This window comes from Chiloscyllium plagiosum, unplaced genomic scaffold (genome assembly GCF_037043375.1).
Source record: "Chiloscyllium plagiosum isolate Xiang-an unplaced genomic scaffold, Cpla_swu_hap1 HiC_scaffold_25, whole genome shotgun sequence".
Lineage (NCBI taxonomy): Eukaryota > Metazoa > Chordata > Chondrichthyes > Orectolobiformes > Hemiscylliidae > Chiloscyllium > Chiloscyllium plagiosum.
This window is the reverse complement of record NW_028270163.1, coordinates 51,625,302-51,644,696: the sequence shown is the minus strand read 5'-3', so window position 1 is coordinate 51,644,696 and position 19,395 is coordinate 51,625,302. Positions and strand designations below refer to the sequence as shown.

Sequence of the window (19,395 nt, the reverse complement as noted above, 5' to 3'; positions counted from 1 at the left end):
TCTTCAAATGATTAGTCATGTTCGAGGGACTAATGATTATGTTACTGTTAGGGATTTAGGTAATAAAATCTAGTTCAGCAGGAAGTGAGTCAATGTTTACATAACACTATACACAAGGACTACCAGGCAACTATCTCAAACTGGTGTTGGCAAAGCTGGAAACAAATTATCTCTCTGCCCGCAGGGTTCTTGAAATAAATCCTTGGCATGTGTTGTAGCCATCATCTCATGACAATGATCATAAATCTTTAGAAGTTGTTAATTTTGGGTCCAGCAGAACATTCTCTTGTTATTTGAGGATCTGTGCTTAGTTGTAACAAAAATAAGAACGTGTGATTTGATTTTTTAAATTTGTTACAGCATAATCGATAGAGAGCATTAGGAAAAGGATAGCAAGAGAAGTGAGACTTAGAGCCAACTAAATAATTAAAGAAGCAGAAATAAAAAAGGGGAGATGCAAGTCGAGGCAGCAATGTTCCCACAGGAATCAAAATTGAACAGTGCTTGGGCCTTTTGAGTACACTCAAATATTTTTTGAGAAAATATTTGTATTTTTGGACTCTATAGTTATAATAAAAAAGGAATATGAACAGATAGAAGAATAGGATTGTCAAACCTTTTCAAACGTTGGCAATGATCAACATTTCAATTTTACTCTTCCTCAGGGTAGGCAAATTTCAGAAAGGGTTGCCACAATCTGAATTATTCAAAGTTTAATTTTAAAAGGCAGATAATTTAGTAAATAGAAATTATTAAAAAGTACCAAACAAAACTCAAAAATAAAGCCAAACTTTGCCAAAGAATAAGCAGAGTTACAAAGAGAGGGGAGAGGGAAAAAAAAATTAGCCCCAAATCATGGTCACCAGGGGAGGTGGTAGTGACTGGGGCCAAGCACGTGTGAGGCATACACACAGCTGGCCTAGGTAGGATTCACATGAAAATGGTGGTTTTAAGTTGAGTTTTAGCATAGCATTTGCTCCTCTCATCGTGCTTTCCCTCCATCTTTTTCCTCAGCTGCACTCCCCTCTTTTCTATCTCTGTCAACCCTTACTACCCCCAATCCCTCTTCTCTTTGTCTTTCTTTGCAGCCATTTACTTCATGAAAACAATCCATGGGATTATGTAATTGAAAAACTTTCCATAAACATTACCCCAAATATTTTACACTGAAATAGGCAGTGCTCAATTTGCTTTTTATTCCTCTCCAACATTCCTCCCCTGGAAACTAATTTGTTAAAGAGTGATTTCTTTGAGTAGGGATTCCCAGCTTCCTGACTGAATGGACAAAAAGGAAGCAGTAATACAAATCAGGGCAGGAAAAACCTAATCAGTGTGCAATGTTTTTGGGAAAGACAAATTAATAGGAACGACGCAGCAGCCTGACTATCAATCCTACCCACCCCTTTTACCACCACAACCTGACACAATCGAACTCTCACTGCCTTCTCCCCATATTGCAGCACATGTCCTTCAAGCCAGAATCTCCTTGAAAGCCTCAAATTCCCAAACATGGCCCATAAAAGCACCAGCACAGCTTCCCACCTCAGGCTGTTCACAGCTTCCAGTAAAGCAAACTTCAGGCCATGTGAAATGCTTTGGCAAATTGTGCACAGTCCACAGCCCATAGATCTGGCAACTCTAAGTAGAGGACATTAAGGATATGGCAGTGTTTCAGGCCAGGCGTACTGGTACTTCACAGAAATTGTAGTAACAAAGCATAAACTGGACAATAATACTTCCATTATATCATTGGATAGGCCACTGTTGGAATATTGCATGCAATTCTGGTCTCCTTCCTATCAGAAAGATGTTGTGAAACTTGAAAGGGTTCAGAAAAGATTTACAAGGATGTTGCCAGGGTTGGAGGATCTACAGGGAGAGGCTGAACAGGCTGGGGCTGTTTTCCCTGAAGCGTCGGAGGCTGAGGGGAGACCTTGGAGGTTTACAAAATTATGTGGGGCATGGATAGGATAAATAGGCAAAGTCTTTTCCCTAGGGTCGGGGAGTCCAGAACTAGAGGGCATAGGTTTAGGGTGAGAGGGGAAGATATAAAAGAGACCTAAGGGTCAATGTTTTCAGGCAGAGGGTGGTACATGTATGGAATGAGCTGCCAGAGGATGTGGTGGAGGCTGGTACAATTGCAACATTTAAGAGGCATTTGGATGGGTATATGAATAGGAAGGGTTTGGAGGGATATGGGCTGGGTGCTGGCAGGTGGGACTGGTTGGCATGAAGGGTTTGTTTCCATGCTGTACATCTCTATGACTATGTAAATTAGTGAGATACTGCAATGGCTCAAGTCTCACATATGGAAGAAGATTGTGACTGCCATGGTTCACAATTTATTCATTAGCTATATAAAAAAGGTACATCAAAATGAAAAGCTAATTCGATTATGGTCTAGAATGCCAAGTTTTTCAATTAACCAGTTTTTTTTTCCTCAAGTGAGCATGCATTTTAGCACTTATCCTGCCTGCATGCTCAACACAACTACAAAATAATCTATTTGCAAGTCAAAACTATTCTATCTCCTTGCACATCTAGATCTGACATAAAATTGAGCATAATCCACACTCTAGTACGTAACTGGGTAAACATTAAAACTTAGTTAAAATCTTGGATTGTTAAATTTTCTTGAGTGCCTCAACTAGAATTATGCACTGTTTCACATGTCGACATCTCTCAATCAGAAACCAACCTCTATTTATAATAACTTTTAATTAATGAATTTTAGTGTCTGCCTAAAGCGATTATGTAATTAATATCTGCTTAAAAGATATACACAATAAGAATCAAGTGATTGATTAACCAATCTTTACATTTTGTAACATCCTGATGGGTCTAGCTAATTCCAATTGGACACATCCAATTGAGAAGAACTCATCTACTGGCTTCAAATATAAGCACAATTCCTGATGAAGGGCTTATGCCTGAAGTGTTAATTCTCCTGCTCCTCAGATGCTGCCTGACCTACTGTGCTTTTCCAGCACCACACTCTCGACTCTGATCTCCAGAATCTACAGTACTCACTTTTTCCTAGTGAATTTCAGAATAGACCTGATGGTGAAAATGAAAGAGCATGTTTGCTGCTTATAGTGTACCTTTTTGTACTCATTCGTGGGATGTAGGCATCACTTGCCAAGCCAGCATTTAACACCCACCTTATTTGCCCTTAAGGTGTTAGTGAGCTACCAAGCTGAACTGCTGCAGTCCATTTGTGTAGGTAGCCCCATAATGCTCCCCACAGGAGCAAGTTTACACATTGTATTCTCATAGTAGCCACATGTTCTGGTTTGATATCTGATGTTTTCTTGTCAACCTGAGCTACATTCAGAGCACTGGGAAGAAACTGCAACCAACATGTTCCAATAATGACAAAAAGGTGCGACCAACACATTCTGGGAACCCTGGAGAAGTAGAGATATATAGGATTGGGTAAAGAAAAAAAGAGGGGAGGCTTATGGCATATCCTAAGGGCACAAGCCTAGAACTTACAAGGGAAATTTCTTCAGCTAGAGGATGGTTAATCTACAGAACGCATTGCCACAGAAGGCTGTGCAGACCAAGTCATTTAGTGTAATTAAGACAGATAGGTAGCTTCTTAGTTAGTAAGGGGATCAAGAGTTAGGAGAAGGCAGGAGAATGGGGGTTGAGAAATAGATCAGCCATGATTGAATGGCAGAGCAGATTCAAGAGGCCAAGTAATCGAGTTTTTCCTCCTATATCTTATGGTCATATAGGAGACATTGAAGAGTAACCAGTCTTGAAGCAGATCCTAACCACCTAATGTACATTCATCCTCCAACATTACATTTCATTGACTGCAGTGTTCTTTGAATCTGCAATTATAGAAGTTAACACATATAAATTTGTATTTCTTCCATCTGAAGATATTTTCTGCTTACAAATTTCCACTCAGATCTCAAATCTTACATAATAGACCCACAATTAAATTAAACATTTTCTGTATTATTACAGAGGCTTTGTTGGTATTCATGCAATGATTTCCAATCAACTAAAAAGATGACAGGGTGGGCACAAGGACTAGTGATGAAAGCAACTGCATTTCTACTGTTCCTCAACAGAAAGCAGAACACTAGTTGGGGTGCAGCTAACAGGTGGAAACACATGTCAAATGTTTATGATACAAAATGTGCTTTATTCTGATTTCATTGCAGACTGGTTTAAAATAAAAGTCAATTGGCACAGAAACCCTGCAAAGTTATGATGAGATAACTATTTACAATACTCATCCTACTTTCACAGAGTTAGCGCAGAAAAGGCCCTCCCACCACAGAAGTTGCATTGACACACAAGAAACACCTGACCTTCAACCCAATCCCATTTACCAGCACTTGGCCCATAGCCTTGAACATTATGTACCAAGTGTGCATCCAGGTTCTTTTAAAAATGATTTGAGACAGTTTTCCTCTACCACCCTCCTAAGTAGTGCATTCCAGATCACCACCACCACCTGGGTAAAAAAAGGTTGACCTCAATCCCCCCCCTCCTCAAAATCCATCCCTTACGTTGAACTGGTGTCCACTCTGGCTGACTCTTCAACTAAGGAGTTTACACCAGAGTGGTGCTGGAAAAGCACAGTAGGTCTGGCAGCATCCGAGGAGCAGGAAAAAAAAACGACGTTTCAGGCAAAAGCCCTTCATCAGGAAAACAGGGTCCTCTACTTTGTTTTGTCATTTACATAAATGATTTGGATGCGAGCACAAGAGGTACAGTCAGTAAGTTTGCAGATGACACCAAAATTGGAGGTGTAGTGGACAGCGAAGAGGGATACCTCAGATTACAACAGGATCTTGACCAGATGGGCCAATGGGCTGAGAAGTGGCAGATGGAGTTTAATTCAGATAAATGCGAGGTGCTGCATTTTGGGAAAGCAAATCAGAGCAGGACGTATACACTTAATGGTAAGGTCCTAGGGAGTGTTGCTGAACAAAGAGACCTTGGAGTGCAGGTTCATAGCTCCTTGAAAGTGGAGTCGCAGGATAGTGAAGAAGGCATTTGTTATGCTTTCCTTTATTGGTCAGAGTATTGAGTACAGGAGTTGGGAGGTCATGTTGCGGCTGTACAGGACATTGGTTAGGCCACTGTTGAAATATTGCGTGCAATTCTGGTCTCCTTCCTATTGGAAAGATGTTGTGAAACTTGAAAGGGTTCAGAAAAGATTTACAAGGATGTTGCCAGGGTTGGAGGATCTGAGCTACAGGGAGGGGCTGAACAGGCTGGGGCTGTTTTCCCTGGAGCGTCGGAGGCTGGGGGAGGGGAGGGGGTGACCTTATAGAGGTTTACAAAATTATGAAGAGCATGGAAAGGATAAATAGGCAAAGCCTTTTCCCTGGGATCGGAGAGTCCAGAACTAGAGGGCATAGGTTTAGGGTGAGAGGGGAAAGATATAAGAGAGACCTAAGGGGCAACTTTTTCACACAGAGGGTGGTATGTGTATGGAATGAGCTGCCAGAGGAAGTGGTGGAGGCTGGTACAATTGCAACATTTAAGAGGCATTTGGTTGGGTATGTGAATAGGAAGGTTTGGAGGGATATGGGCTGGGTGCTGGCAGGTGGGACTAGATTGGGTTGGGATATCTGTTCGGCATTGATGGGTTGGATTGAAGGGTCTGTTTCCATGCTGTACATCTCTATGACTCTGAGTTCCTCCTTATCCACACTGTCCACGCCTCTCAACCTCATACACCGCAATCAGATTACCCTTCAATCTTCTCTGTTTCAACAAAAACAAAGTAGACAAGCAGGAGGCTGGAAGAACACAGCAAGCCAGGCAGCATCAGGTGGTGGAGAAGTTGATCTTTTGGGTATAACTTAATTCCAGCACCTACACCTCAAATTTTCCACCCTAGGGGGCATCCTGGTAAGTCTCCTCTGCACTCCTTCCTGTAATTGGTAATCAGAACACCAGCTGTGATCTCAAAAGTTCTAAACAACTCCAACTTGACTTGCCTTCTTGTCTTTATCAATCAAAGCATAGATTATACAAGTGTCCCATGTGCCTTTTTCATCACGCTTACATACCCATCCACCTTCAAAAGAGCTACAAGCACTCCAAAGTCACTTTATTCTACAGAAATTCCTTACCATCTGATCAAACAAATTTATAGGAACACTATTTAAACAGACTTTTTTTTTTAAACAAAATATAAACTAATACTGACAATTATCTATTAAAGCAGGTCTGGATAATACCAGCATTCTCAGGTTCAATATTTCACAAGAGGACATAATGGCAATTTGTTACAACATATAGAAAGAAAATAATTTGGAGGTCCATTATAGATAACTAAAAGAAGTACCTTTGCCCCTATTAGACATAACCAGGGTCAGTAATAAAGTCGCAGGGATGGAACAGTAATGGAAGCATTTGAAAGAATCATTGGAAACTGAGCTTAGGTAGAACATGCTGCGCCACAAATCAACCCGGAAGACGCAATACTTCATTCACTTTAGGCGAAGGGAAGAGGGAGTAAAACCAATAGATTCCATTTTATGACGACTAATGGCTTCAACCCTCTCAAAGTAATAAGTTGTTTCGGACATTACACGAATCATAGTAAACGCATTAAAACTGCGGGGTCAGGCTGAGACAAGAGACTTTGCGGGAACTGAGAGAAAACATCGCTTGAAGAATAAGACGCAACAAATTGCAATTTTGTATCGGACTAGCAATCGCATTAACTAATAGCATAAGAGTCATTGGACTCGAAGTGCTACCAGACCGGAGTTTCGCCAGTAGCTTCAGTTTTAATTAATAATACGTTCGAAGGCAACCTCCCCGATCATTATGTTAACAGATAACAGGCGCCTCTAAACAAGTTCCGGGTTACCTTGACACTGTGGGCTAGGTGAAGAAGCTCAAATTTGATATAAAAATGACCACCACACAAATATTTTATATTATAGTATATTAAACGAAGGCCTTTCCTAATGGAGGGGTAGACTATAGCTAAAAACATGACTATGGAGGTAGAAACGAAGTGATTTCTTGGTTGACATAACTCAATCATTTCACACAAAATAAGTACGATGACAGGTAAAAGGCATTGCAGTAGACTTCATTAAAATCGAAACACTAGGAAAGTTTGTTGGGAAAGTTGTCAGCGCGGCTGCTGGCCTACAACTGAAGGCGAATCGACAGCGACCGACCTCTCTCGTCCTGAGCCTCCATCTCCAGCGATACGGAACAGAAACTCTCCCTCCTTCGAAGAGATGTATAATGATTACCAAGGAAGAATCACCAATAGCTTAAGCTAGTCAAAGTTATATTTAATCAGTTTGTTGTCAGCTCGCTACCATATCCCCTGGACACTCGTACATTTAAACCGTCTCCAGCCGCCCATTGGCTCCGTCCATGACGTCACCAACCGCCCACCCGCGGAACTATGTCACAGCTCCAAGCACCGCCCTCCAACACCCGTCTTTTTGTTTTTAAAGTTTTTTTTAAAAATCACGAATACATGTTTCCCCCACCTCGTTCAGAAACAGCGAGCGTGTGAATAATTATTATTTAATCATCGTCCTTCATGTTTGCGCCGCTCCTTCGTTACCGTTTGATTGACGTCACGCAGTCGCCATGGGGAAGAAAGAGCTCCCCCTCTTCGATCATTCGTAACCATCCGCGAGGCAAAGTAGACCCTGTCAAATCGAAGATGGGGCGATGAAGTTTGGTTTTAAAAAAAACACCCCGCCGCCGGAAGTCTGGGACAATTTGATTCCTTATTAGTGGGATAAGGGTGAGGGAAGTGGCAAAGGGGTTTGGAGGTATTTGGGTCGAGGAGCAGCTACGTGGATTTGAATTGCGGAGGAATATGCGGAATAAGTTCCGGGCTCTCCCTTTGCCGGCTTTGACTAAAGGCGGACAAGGAACCGGCATTTTAGCTTCAGGTTCCAGCCGGCTTCCTTCTTTTCGCCCCTTCACTCGCTCAGCTCCACATCGAGCGTCAAGTATCTCGGTTGCTGCCTTCTTCGCCGCTTTTTCGTGATGCCTGGTTACGATAGAGGTGATCGCAGTCGGGAGCGTGGCGGGTGAGTTTGTAATTTTCTTTCGAAAAATGCATGTTCGATTCTTGTTAAGCTTCAGATTTTTTTTTTAAAAAAGAAGCCGGTTCCGTTCTGGAGGCTGAGAAGAAGCTGGTGCCACGCGGTCCGATTGAACAAAATCCTAGCTGGCCTGTGGACCGTAATTTTACCAAAAAGAATTCGTAGAGGAAATTGAGATTTTCTTTGGGGAGGGGGGCTCAAGTCACTTAAATATTCGTCCAACTTTCCATTTATTTGTCTTGCCGGGGTCTGTTGTTTATCCCTATATTTCGATGTTCCACTTGACCTCGTGTTGCAGGTTTCTTCCTTGTACTATATCTAAAATGGCCGGGAGATGCTGTTTTATGGTGGTGATGGTGGGGTGGGTGCAAAGTCGATCGGTGGGTGTTAAAGATATCTAGTGAAGAGCTTACGGAGTCCTCTATGTCTAGAGGCTTTATTTCTTAAAAAAAAAACACATCGGCCGTCTACGGTCGCTTTTCCTTATTTAAGAAAACGTAAGTTTTTTTTTGTTAACCCCTTCCAAAATCAATATTCCAGATTCGGTTCGGGTGGCCCTCGCTTCGGCGGTAGCAGGAACGCGCCTCCTCCCGGTAGGAAATTCGGGCAGCCGGGGGAGAAGCTGAGGAAAAGAAAATGGGACCTGGACGAGCTGCCCAAATTCGAGAAGAACTTCTACGTCGAGCACGTAGATGTGATGAACCGACCTGTGGTAGGACTGGCTGGCATTCTCTCTTTTTCTCCTCTATTCCTAAACCTCTGTATATTGCATGTGTGGTGAGATATAGTCGAAAATTAAATAGTGTTAGTCCCCGAAAAAAATGGCAGCTCTTTCATTTGAAAGTTCACTTTCCTTTCAGGGAGACAATAAAGGAAACGAAGTTTGACTTGGCAAAGGTGGTAGAGGATGTTGGGATGACGGTTGTAGCTGATGGGTTATTCTTAAGTGGGCCGATGATTCATTCTTATTAGTCACGAAAGGGCCATCTTTCCCCACCCACTGAAATATTTATGACTGCTGAACAGATAACAGTAGGTGCAGTTTATTCTTAGCTAATGTTTGGCATCCCCCTGGTGGACATATAATCTAACAGGCAAGGGAGAATTATAGACATTTATCTTTCATTTTTAAATGAGGAAGTATTACTCAGTGCTGATGGTTCTTGTACTTGTTTCAATAAGTTAAACTTGGACTGATTAGTACATCTGAGAAAGTAAGCTTTTATGCCTATCAAGTTTTCAGTTTTCCCATTGTAGATATGTAACTGATTATGTATTTTAAGCTGTGAATTGATACTATGGGGGCTATATCACAACGGATGACCAATTAGAAACAGAAACTAATTACTGGAAAAACTCTGCAGGTCTGGCAGCATTTATGGAGAGAAATAATATTTTGGCCCCAGTGACCCTCCTTCAGACCAATCTGAAGTTTTTTTTCACGGTTTGTTTTTGTTTGACTGCCAGCCGCTAGTTATCTTGGTTTGTTTTTTTTTTAGATTAGATTACTTAGTGTGGAAACAGGCCCTTCGGCCCAACAAGTCCACACCGACCCGCCAAATCGCAACCCACCCATTACCCTACATTTACCCCTTTTACCTAACACTACGGGCAATTTAGCATAGCCAATTCACCTGACCTGCACATCTTTGGAGTGTGGGAGGAAACCGGAGCACCTGGAGGAAACCCACGCAGACACGGGGAGAATGTGCAAACTCCACACAGTCAGGTGCCTGAGTCGGGAATTGGACCCGGATCTCTGTCACTGTGAGGCAGCAGTGCTAACCACTGCCACCGTGCTGCCTGTTTTTATGGCAGCTTGGAACACTCCTGTAATTGGGTTGAGGTTAGGTAGATGAATGTTAATTTAATTTTAAATTTGATCTGATACTATTGTTTGTTATTGCAGCAAGAAATTGAACAATATAGAAGAAGCAAAGAAATCACAGTAAAAGGACTTGGTTGCCCTAAACCAGTTTTCAACTTTGTTGAAGCAAGTTTTCCAAGTAAGTATGGAATAAAAGTGCACTAGAGCACCTATGACTGTACATTTCAATTTTTAACTTTTTATTACAAGTGACCTGATTGCAATGAAACTACTTTTTTTGAGGTAAAGTTGTACTCTGGTTGTTATAACATCAAGAGTTGTACAGCAGGGAAACACACTTCAGTCCAACCAGTCCATGCTGACCATGTTCCCAAACTAAACTAGTCTACCTGACTGTGCATGGTCCATATCCTTCAATCTTCCCTATTCATTAACTTGCTCAGTTATTAAAATGGGGAGACTTCAGAAGATTTACCAGGAATGGAAGGTTTGAAATATAAAATTGAAAAGGCTGTGACTTATTTCACTGGATCCTAGAGGTTAGCAGAGGCATATTTTAAAGTGAGAAGAACTTTTCCAAAGGACATGAGGGGCAACCTTTTTGGGGGAAAAAAACAAGATTGGTTTGTATGTGGAATGAATTGCTAGAGGAAATGGATGTAGGTACAGTTACAACATCTAAAAGGCATTTGGATAATTGAGCCTTTATTGTCACATACACTCAACGAGTATAGTGAAAGTTTATACTATACTCGTGTATGTGACAAAGGATCATTCAAATGTTATCCAAATGTCTTTTAAATATTGTAACTGTACCTACATTCACCATTTCCTCTAGCAATTCATCATTGTTTTTCAAAAATTATTTAATTTTTCTCTTTTAAAAAATATGCCTACTCCCCATCCTAGGTTTGTGGGGAGAGGGAAATGAAGTCCCAACCTTTCCAGCCTATTTTTACATCTCCAAATCTTCCATTCCTGACCCCTTTTGTGTGTGAAACTGCAGAGTTCAGAATTATCCTTTCTTTAACAGGGTGGCCAGAACTGTTCAGATGAGGCCTCAATGTCCAGTATGATTCCAATGTGAATTCCTAACTCAAAGGTCTAAGCAATGATGGCAAGCATGCTAAATGCTGCCTTGACCACCTGGCTACATGTGAATCAAATTTCAAGGAACTATGTATCTGAACCCCTAGGTCTTCTACAACACTGCCCCGGATGTATAATTCCTGTTTATTTTTACCAGTTAGCAATACCTCCAGTTTATCTGGATTAAATTCTATCTGCCACTCCTTGACCCAATTGATTTAAGGTCTCTTTATAATCTTGGATAGTCTTTCACTTTCCATAATACCACCAATTTTGGTGTCACTTCAAACTTACTAGTCTGTAGTTTGCGATGCACTTTTTTTTTTCCTTGCATAAAATCATGCTGACTATCCCTAACCCATCTTAAACAATGACACTATTAGCCACCCCCCATGCTCTGATACTTCACCTTTTTATAGATGACACAAATATTTCTGTTAGTGGGCCTGTCATTTCCTTCCTGTATTCTACTTTATATTGTGCCTTTTATACAAAATGCTATTAGATGTGATTCAGGCTGATTGTGAATTCCTCAAGTTGAGTTGCTTGCAGCACTGAACTCTAGTAAGGAATGACTGTCGTGGCTGATTGAGAAATTTCTGGGGCATGGTATATTGGTTTTCTTAATCTGTTGTGATCATTCTCTTGGAAATTTTTCTGATTCACTTGAATATCAGGATATTGAGAATGCAAGCCAGCTCACCAAGACGGTTAAGAAAACTGACAACTTTACTATGTATATTGGAGTAATGTAGGGAATGGCAGGAGGACCGGAAACACTAAGCTGTACCAGAACTTCTGAGTTGCCTGAAACTAGCTAATAAGTTATGTCATCGTCACAGTTCAGTTCCAAAGGACAATGAGAACAGCTCAATGTTCACATCTGTCCTGTCAACTAAGTAACTTGGACAACGATCAGTATTTGAAGATCTTCTCTGTTCTTTAGAGCCAATAGAAAATTTACTGTTAATGGCAAAGTGGAAACATTTTTTTACTAGGGTTAGTTAACATGTTTTACATTTTAAATTTTTTTTTTTCTGCTTCTATAGCCTATGTTTTGGATGTTCTCATGCAGCAGAATTTCACAGAACCAACTGCTATTCAAGCTCAAGGTTGGCCTGTTGCACTTAGTGGCAAAGATATGGTTGGAATTGCCCAGACTGGATCTGGTAAAACATTAGCTGTAAGTAATACTTTTGTGCCCTGTCAACTTGTGTTTTTGATTTCTTATTCAAGTCTAGTATTTAACATGTCCCACATCCCTCTGTTCTCCTCCCTTGTCTCTTAAAAACAAGCGTTCTCAGAATGCTGGTCAATGTTTTATGTGTCAGATTACTTGATCTATTCTCATTGTTTTAAGGGTCATAGTGTACTAATGAGGAAGCTTTGTAACTTGTATAATGACTACATGTCTCCTTTTACAACCAAAGTACGTGTGAAGTGTAGAAAATGCAACAGCCAGTCTCATCATAGTGTGCTCACAAAGTAATACCATGTGATAGAATCTTTTTTAAAGACACTGATTATCCACTGGCAGGATACAGAATTGGCCAGGACCTGAAATCCAATCTTAAATAGTTAGTGGCTTCTCGTGCAATGTCTCTTGTTAAGTAGAAGTTTTATTTTCTAACTTTTTTGTCAGGTACAGTAACTTAGGTTGCAAATTGCATATCTGTGGAATTCAACACTCAACCATTTTGCACCCTTGCATTCATGGTTTTCAATATGTAGAAATTTGTTTTTCAATTTGAACAGTTAATGACTGAGCCTCCAATGTAGTCTTCCTAAAATTGACCAGCCTCTTTATTCTGAGTCTCTGGTTCTAGTACCCACCGAAAACTAGAAGGGGATGGCTGAGAATGTCTTGCGTAACTACTTTTACCCTGACTAACCAGTTATTAGTTAATTATATTGCTGAACACACTGACTCAGTATAATATTGAATCCTGCCAATTGTAATTTCTTTTGTAGTATTTGCTGCCTGCCATTGTCCACATAAATCATCAACCTTTCCTGGAACGTGGAGATGGTCCCATAGTAAGTTCTTGAATTTCAAGTGTATTTCTTGTATTACAAGGATTGCTGGGAAATATAATCAAAAGCTAAAATTTAAAAACTTGCTTTTTCTTTAGTGTTTGGTCCTGGCGCCAACCAGAGAACTAGCTCAGCAAGTACAGCATGTGGCACATGATTATGGAAGAGCATCCCGTCTAAAATCAACATGTATTTATGGAGGTGCACCAAAGGGTCCGCAGATTCGGGACCTTGAACGAGGTATATTTGCTTTGATTTTAATATTATAAACTACACTTCTCCATTATCAGTCAAACATTGATTTGGAATAACATCTGTGCTATAGGTGTGGAAATCTGTATTGCAACACCTGGTAGATTGATTGACTTTCTGGAAGCTGGTAAAACAAATCTAAGGAGATGTACATATCTGGTATTGGATGAGGCTGATCGCATGCTTGATATGGGTTTTGAACCACAGATCAGGAAAATTGTTGAGCAAATCAGGGTAAGTGACTTTTCCTTAACACCCCCACTTAGATAACTTTGCAAATAATTTTAAAATGTCTGACAGATTAGCTTTAAAATGGCCCTGAATACATGAGCAATAAATATCTATTGCACTTTCATTGTTGACCAAGAGTGTCACTATAGAGCAAGTTCACTTCAGAAAAACTTTTTTGATATTGAGAATCTGCTAGTATAGCTGAATTTTTGTTACTGCTTTTTTTTTGTGGACTTATTTATTTTCTTTCCTCCTTAAGCCTGACAGACAGACCTTGATGTGGAGCGCAACTTGGCCCAAAGAAGTTCGACAGTTGGCTGAAGATTTCTTGAAGGAATATGTTCAGATTAATATTGGCGCTTTAGAACTTAGTGCTAATCACAACATCCTGCAGATTATTGATGTGTGCCAAGAAGTTGAGAAAGATGATAAGTAAGTGAGCTTTAGAAAATGTTTTGGATTCGTGACCGTCAGGATGACAAATCTCTGTGTTGTAGCCCTTAAGATTGTATGAGGATGTCGAAGATGTGTATTGGCAAATGTGTAGGAATTTGGAGCATTGCTTACCTTTGAACAGCCACCCAGGTGCTTTAGGAAACCATGACCTCAAAATTCAAGGAAATGGCACCCTTGGGGACGCAGCTCCTGATTTAAGGCATTACTGGATTTTCCTTCTAGTGTATCATGTAATTGCTTTCAAGTGACCTTTTTTGATAACGTCAAATAATTACCAACTAACCTGGCTTCAAAGCAAGGTTAACATTTTTTTGCACCTGTTCTTACCAGCTCATTAGAAAAACTTACAAGGCAATGAATTTGTCCATTGCTCTGCTCTGAATCATATCAGCCATTATCCTGAAACGCTCAGGTGGCCTACTCCATAACTTTGTTAGTTGGGTTTGTGATCTATCCCTCGGTGCTATGCTAGAATATTTGCATTGAGAATTGTCCTCTACCGTAGAATAGTACTACTGTACATATCTGAACAACCTAATTTACACAGCACCACACTCATTCGTAGGTATACATCTTAGCATACCCTAACTCCACAGTCTCCAATACATCTAATTAGAGTCATAGAGATGTACTGCATGGAAACAGACCCTTCGGTCCAACCCGTCCATGCCGACCAGATATCCCAACCTAATCTAGTCCCACCTGCCAGCTCCTGGTCCATATCCCTCCAATCCCTTCCTATTCATATACCCATCCAAATACCTCTCAAATGTTGCAATTGTACCAGCCTCCACCATATCCTCTGGCAGCTCATTCCATACACGTATCACCCACTGCATGAAAAAGTTGCCCCATAGGTCTTTTTTTTTATATATCTTTCCCCTCTCACCCTAAACCTATGCCCTCTAGTTCTGGACTCTCCAATCCCAGGGAAAAGACTTTGCCTATTTACCCTATCCAGGCCCCTCATTTTTATAAACCTCTATAAAGTCACCCCTCAGCCTCTGACGCTTCAGGGAAAACAGCCCCTACCTGTTCAGCCTCTCTCTATAGCTCAGATCCTCCAACCCTGGCAACATCTTTAAATCTTTTCTGAACCCTTTCAAGTTTCACAACATCTTTCCGATAGGAAGGAGACCAGAATTGCACGCAGTATTCCAACAGTGGCCTAACCAATGTCCTGTACAGCCGCAACATGACCTCCCAACTCCTGTACTGAATACTCTGACCAATAAAGGAAAGCATACCAAACGCCGCCTTCACTATCCTATCTACCTGTGACTCCACTTTCCAGGAGCTATGAACCTGCACTCCAAGGTCTCTTTGTTCAGCAACACTCCCTAGGAGCTTACCATTAAGTGTATAAGTCCTGCTAAGATTTGCTTTCCCAAATGCAATTCTTAAACGTGGAGACAAAACTGCACTCTGGTTGTGGTGTCACTGTAGCCCTCTACAATTGTTGTCATAAGGCTATTTTATTGCAAGGGAACTGCAATAGATGTCTGAAGACCAACTTGTGTTTTATCTCTGATTTGCTGTCCATGGACACTGTGTGCCATGAATATGTACAAATCCTTCTGAAGATCAACACTTACAAACTTCTCACCTTGTTCAAAGCAGCACTTTTTTCTGACCAACCCTTCCTCATGTTATAGGACCATATAACCTACATGGCTATTGTCTTTTTTTATATATCTTTGTCTAAATCTCACTAATTTAAGTGGTTATTGCTTCTACTTTTTTTTTTCTAGGCTGCTAAGGTTGATGGAGGAGATAATGAGTGAAAAAGAAAACAAAACTATCATTTTTGTAGAGACCAAACGGAGATGTGATGAGCTTACACGGCGAATGAGGAGAGATGGGTGAGTAGCCTGGTTAAATGTTGTCATACTGCTTAATAGTCCTTGCAAGATAATCAGTAACTTTAGCTAGTTTTACTCTTTTTGACAAAGTTTGACATAAAATGGAAATATGAGGAATCACAGATGCAAAACAGTTCAACAGCTTCAAACTAATGAACTGGTCCCTGCTCTACCCCTCCTTTCCTGTTGTATCATGTATTTTTCTCGTTTTTTTTTTACGCTTTTAAAACAACTCTTAAATGACTTTTTGCTGGCTTTATCTATTCTTATGCACTTTAACTGATTAGTGATGGTAGCTGTTTGCAGTCGTGGTGGATTTGAACACTCCATTTGAAGAATGTTGAGCTTTGTTAATTCTCATTTACATAAATGTTCTGTGCATGTTTTAATTTCTTGTAGATGGCCAGCAATGTGCATTCATGGTGACAAGAGTCAGCCAGAGCGTGACTGGGTTCTAAATGGTAAGTGGAGTCCCAATTTGTAACTTGTTCTCTTTTAATTTCCAGACACTTGTTGTCTTAACAATTTTTTAAATTTGTTCCCAATAGAGTTTCGGTCAGGCAAAGCACCAATCCTTATTGCCACAGATGTTGCATCTAGAGGTTTAGGTTAGTAATGCCAATTCAATTTGTTTTTTCCTCACTTTATTCAAAAATTTAAAGAAAGTATATCATTGCTTTCTTTAACATTTCTTTGCGTTTTTTTTCTAAGTTGTGTAAAGGTGCAGTCTTTGTGGCAGGGCCTAGGCATGACAGTTCGAGGACTCGAGAGGGGGAAGGAGGACTAATCGATGTGATCGGCTGGCAGCTACCCAGTCGAGTACAGAGATGCTGAGCAGAGAGAATTGTGTGCCAGTAATCTTCAAAAGGCGGAATGGTCAACATTAACCCGCCACCCTAAAATCCTGTTCTCACCCGGATGACTTGAAGCACTTGCCACTTTTTTTGTTAAATCTTTTGTTCCTTTTGTTTACTTTTATTATTCCCTATTTGTGCCCTAGTTTCATTCTCCCCTTGCCTAAATTTGTAACTTTTTTTTTCAACAAGTTGTAGTGAGCTTGCCCAAATAGCAGTGTGCTGAACAAGTGTCTAACTGTTAAACTTTGTTCAATGCTTCATGTTTATATTTTTTTGGAGAGAGCAGCATTAATATCAGTAAGATCCTCTTTCAGAAATTGGTGAGTACTGGCACAAGGTAGTGAAAGATTGGTGGATCCCAGCTTAGATAACACTAATCTAGCAGTGTAATGCCCTCATCTTTTTGAAGTTCCTCCCTCACCTAGTACATATTAGTCATGTCAGGACCTGCCAAACAGAGACATTTTCTCAAGTGAACACTGGCTTCTTAGAAGTGCTTGCCTAGACAAGATGTCAAAAGGAAAACCTGAGTAGGGAGATTTTGGGGGTATAGATGTCCATTGGGCTCTGTTTAATTGTAGTCTATTTTGGTCTTGGCAAGACGTGCAGTGTGGCCTGAATCCTGAGCTTCTCATGAATGTGTAGGAAGGACCTTGCCTGACTGTTCTAAGGTCCTGAATGGCACATGAAGAGGCAACAATGTACAAAGTGGCCCCAACTGTGTAGAAGCATCCGGATGTCACTTGATAACATGTGGGGAGTTCGCTGACTTGGGAATGGACTAGTGAATGCATACTCCCAATGGTAAGATCTCAAAGTATCTCTCTCAGATTTTGGGTTGTGTTTTTGTTTTAAGGGGAGTGTGCATTGGTTTCTCTTCCCACAGTAGTATTCCCACAGGATTTGAACTAAGGGTTGTTTTTAACACTTGCTTTACAGTCATGATGCTGCTGCTGGTTGCTCAATTGCTAACTCCTGTTTTTGATCTGACTGTTGTGGTGTGCATAATTTGCACCTGGTTTTGCAACACTGCAACACTTTACAGATGTTGAAGATGTGAAATTTGTCATCAATTATGACTACCCTAACTCCTCTGAAGACTATATTCACCGCATTGGGCGAACTGCCCGCAGTTCCAAAACTGGCACCGCTTACACGTTCTTTACTCCTGGCAACATAAAGCAAGCAAATGACCTTATCTCTGTGCTTCGTGAAGCGAATCAGGCTATCAACCCAAAGCTAATTCAGATGGTCGAAGACAGAGGATCAGGTAGGTATACCTGTTTTTTTTTTTTCAGTGAAGTAAAACTTGTGGTAAGCTACTTTAGGATTTTTAGTAACCATTTGGCTTTATGTAATGCTATTGATAAACAGTTTCTGCTTTCCAATAATCTTTTGAGCAGGGTTACGTTAATGGATGTTAAGCCAGAGTAGAAATTAGATGTGATTTACCAACAGAGGTAAGATGAGGTGTGGGGGGAGCAGAAGAGGGGAAGGTGTGGGGAACAGTGGAAAGCAAGACTCTTGTGGTGCAGTGTCCCTATTTCAAAGCCAGTAGCCCCAGGTTCATGTCCACCTGTTGTGGAGGTGTGCCTGAAAAGGCTTTTAGTAAATGTTGGGATTGGAAGATTTGTGCAGATAACTAGACCTGATTTGCAACTTGAAATAATGGCTTATGAAAATGGGAATTTAAGGCTCTGTTGAATGCTATAGTTAAACAATCTGATACAGCCTGTGGGGTCATTTGGAGAGTGATGCAAATTTATACAAACAATTCATGCTGAGTTTGAAAATCTGAAGTGTTGGTAATTGTACTCATTCTGTTTTAAACAGGTCGTTCCAGAGGTAGGGGTGGATATAAAGATGATCGCCGTGATGACAGAAGAGACAGATTCTCTAGTTCCAACAGGAGTGGGGGTTATAATGGTTTTAGAAACCGGGAGAGCATGGACAGGGTATATGGACCTGGAGGCAGGGAAAATGGTTTTAACTCTCAAAGTTATACCTCAGCTGGACAAAATGCCTTTGGTTCTGGAAAATTTGGCTCAACGAACAGCTTTGGAAGTATATCTCGGTTTGGAAATTCCTCCAGTTATCCAGGATCTGTGAACCAGGGGGCAGGTTCATTTGGCAGTCAAAGTCAAAATGGTTTCAAGGCTGTTGGTGGCAAAGTCCAGCAATTTGGAGGGAATCATTCTGGTCCAAATGCCATGCAGAGCAATGGCATTGGTCAACAGCCATCTGTGGGTGCTCAGTATCAGTATCCACCCCTGCCTTTGATGGGAATGGGTTTCCAGGCGCAGACTGGTTACCCTATGCCTCTTGCTTATGCAGGGCTGCAAAAATAATGTATTGATCTAAATGTTGAGTTTTTTCATTCTCTTTTGACTTGTACTGTACCTTTTTTTTTGTTTGAGAGGATGATAAAGTTCTTTAATATTAATACCATTGATATTCCAGGAAAGACTGCAGTGCAGCAGTAGAAATGGTGCACTTTCCCCACTATTTAATTTTTTTTATTACTTTACATTCCTTGGAAATTTTTGTTCATGGTTTTTCTAATAGAATGGCAGATTAATATTATACAAGTTTAACTTATGCATAAAGTACCACAGCATATGTAAAGATGCATGTCCTTCCAATAAGGAAGTTTGAAAGTCTTGGAGTTCTGTATGTATGTAACTGCCAATGTGTCATTTTAAATAAAAGTTCAAAAAATT

At 40.7% G+C, this 19,395-nt stretch overlaps 2 protein-coding genes across 3 annotated transcripts in view; one reads left to right on the top strand and one right to left on the bottom strand.

The window, feature by feature from the left end:
• LOC122562267 (centrosomal protein of 95 kDa-like) overlaps positions 1-7,389 on the bottom strand; it is a 61,565-nt gene extending 54,176 nt beyond the window's left edge. The window contains exon 1 of one of the 2 annotated variants that reach the window (XM_088000729.1): positions 7,173-7,389. In XM_088000729.1, the coding sequence (XP_087856855.1) occupies positions 7,173-7,194 (22 nt within the window). In that variant the 5' untranslated portion in view covers positions 7,195-7,389. The remainder of the gene's footprint in view (positions 1-7,172) is intronic. The other variant, XM_043715040.2, reaches the window with a different exon arrangement.
• A 486-nt stretch (positions 7,390-7,875) lies between these two features.
• ddx5 (DEAD (Asp-Glu-Ala-Asp) box helicase 5) lies at positions 7,876-19,395 on the top strand. Its single transcript, XM_043715041.2, has 13 exons — positions 7,876-8,051; positions 8,607-8,778; positions 9,976-10,072; positions 12,033-12,166; positions 12,955-13,020; positions 13,116-13,257; positions 13,343-13,503; positions 13,760-13,932; positions 15,708-15,818; positions 16,218-16,279; positions 16,367-16,426; positions 17,721-17,945; positions 18,509-19,395. Exons 1-13 carry the CDS (start codon positions 8,008-8,010, stop codon positions 19,021-19,023), a joined length of 1,962 nt encoding a protein of 653 aa, XP_043570976.1. The 5' UTR covers positions 7,876-8,007; the 3' UTR covers positions 19,024-19,395.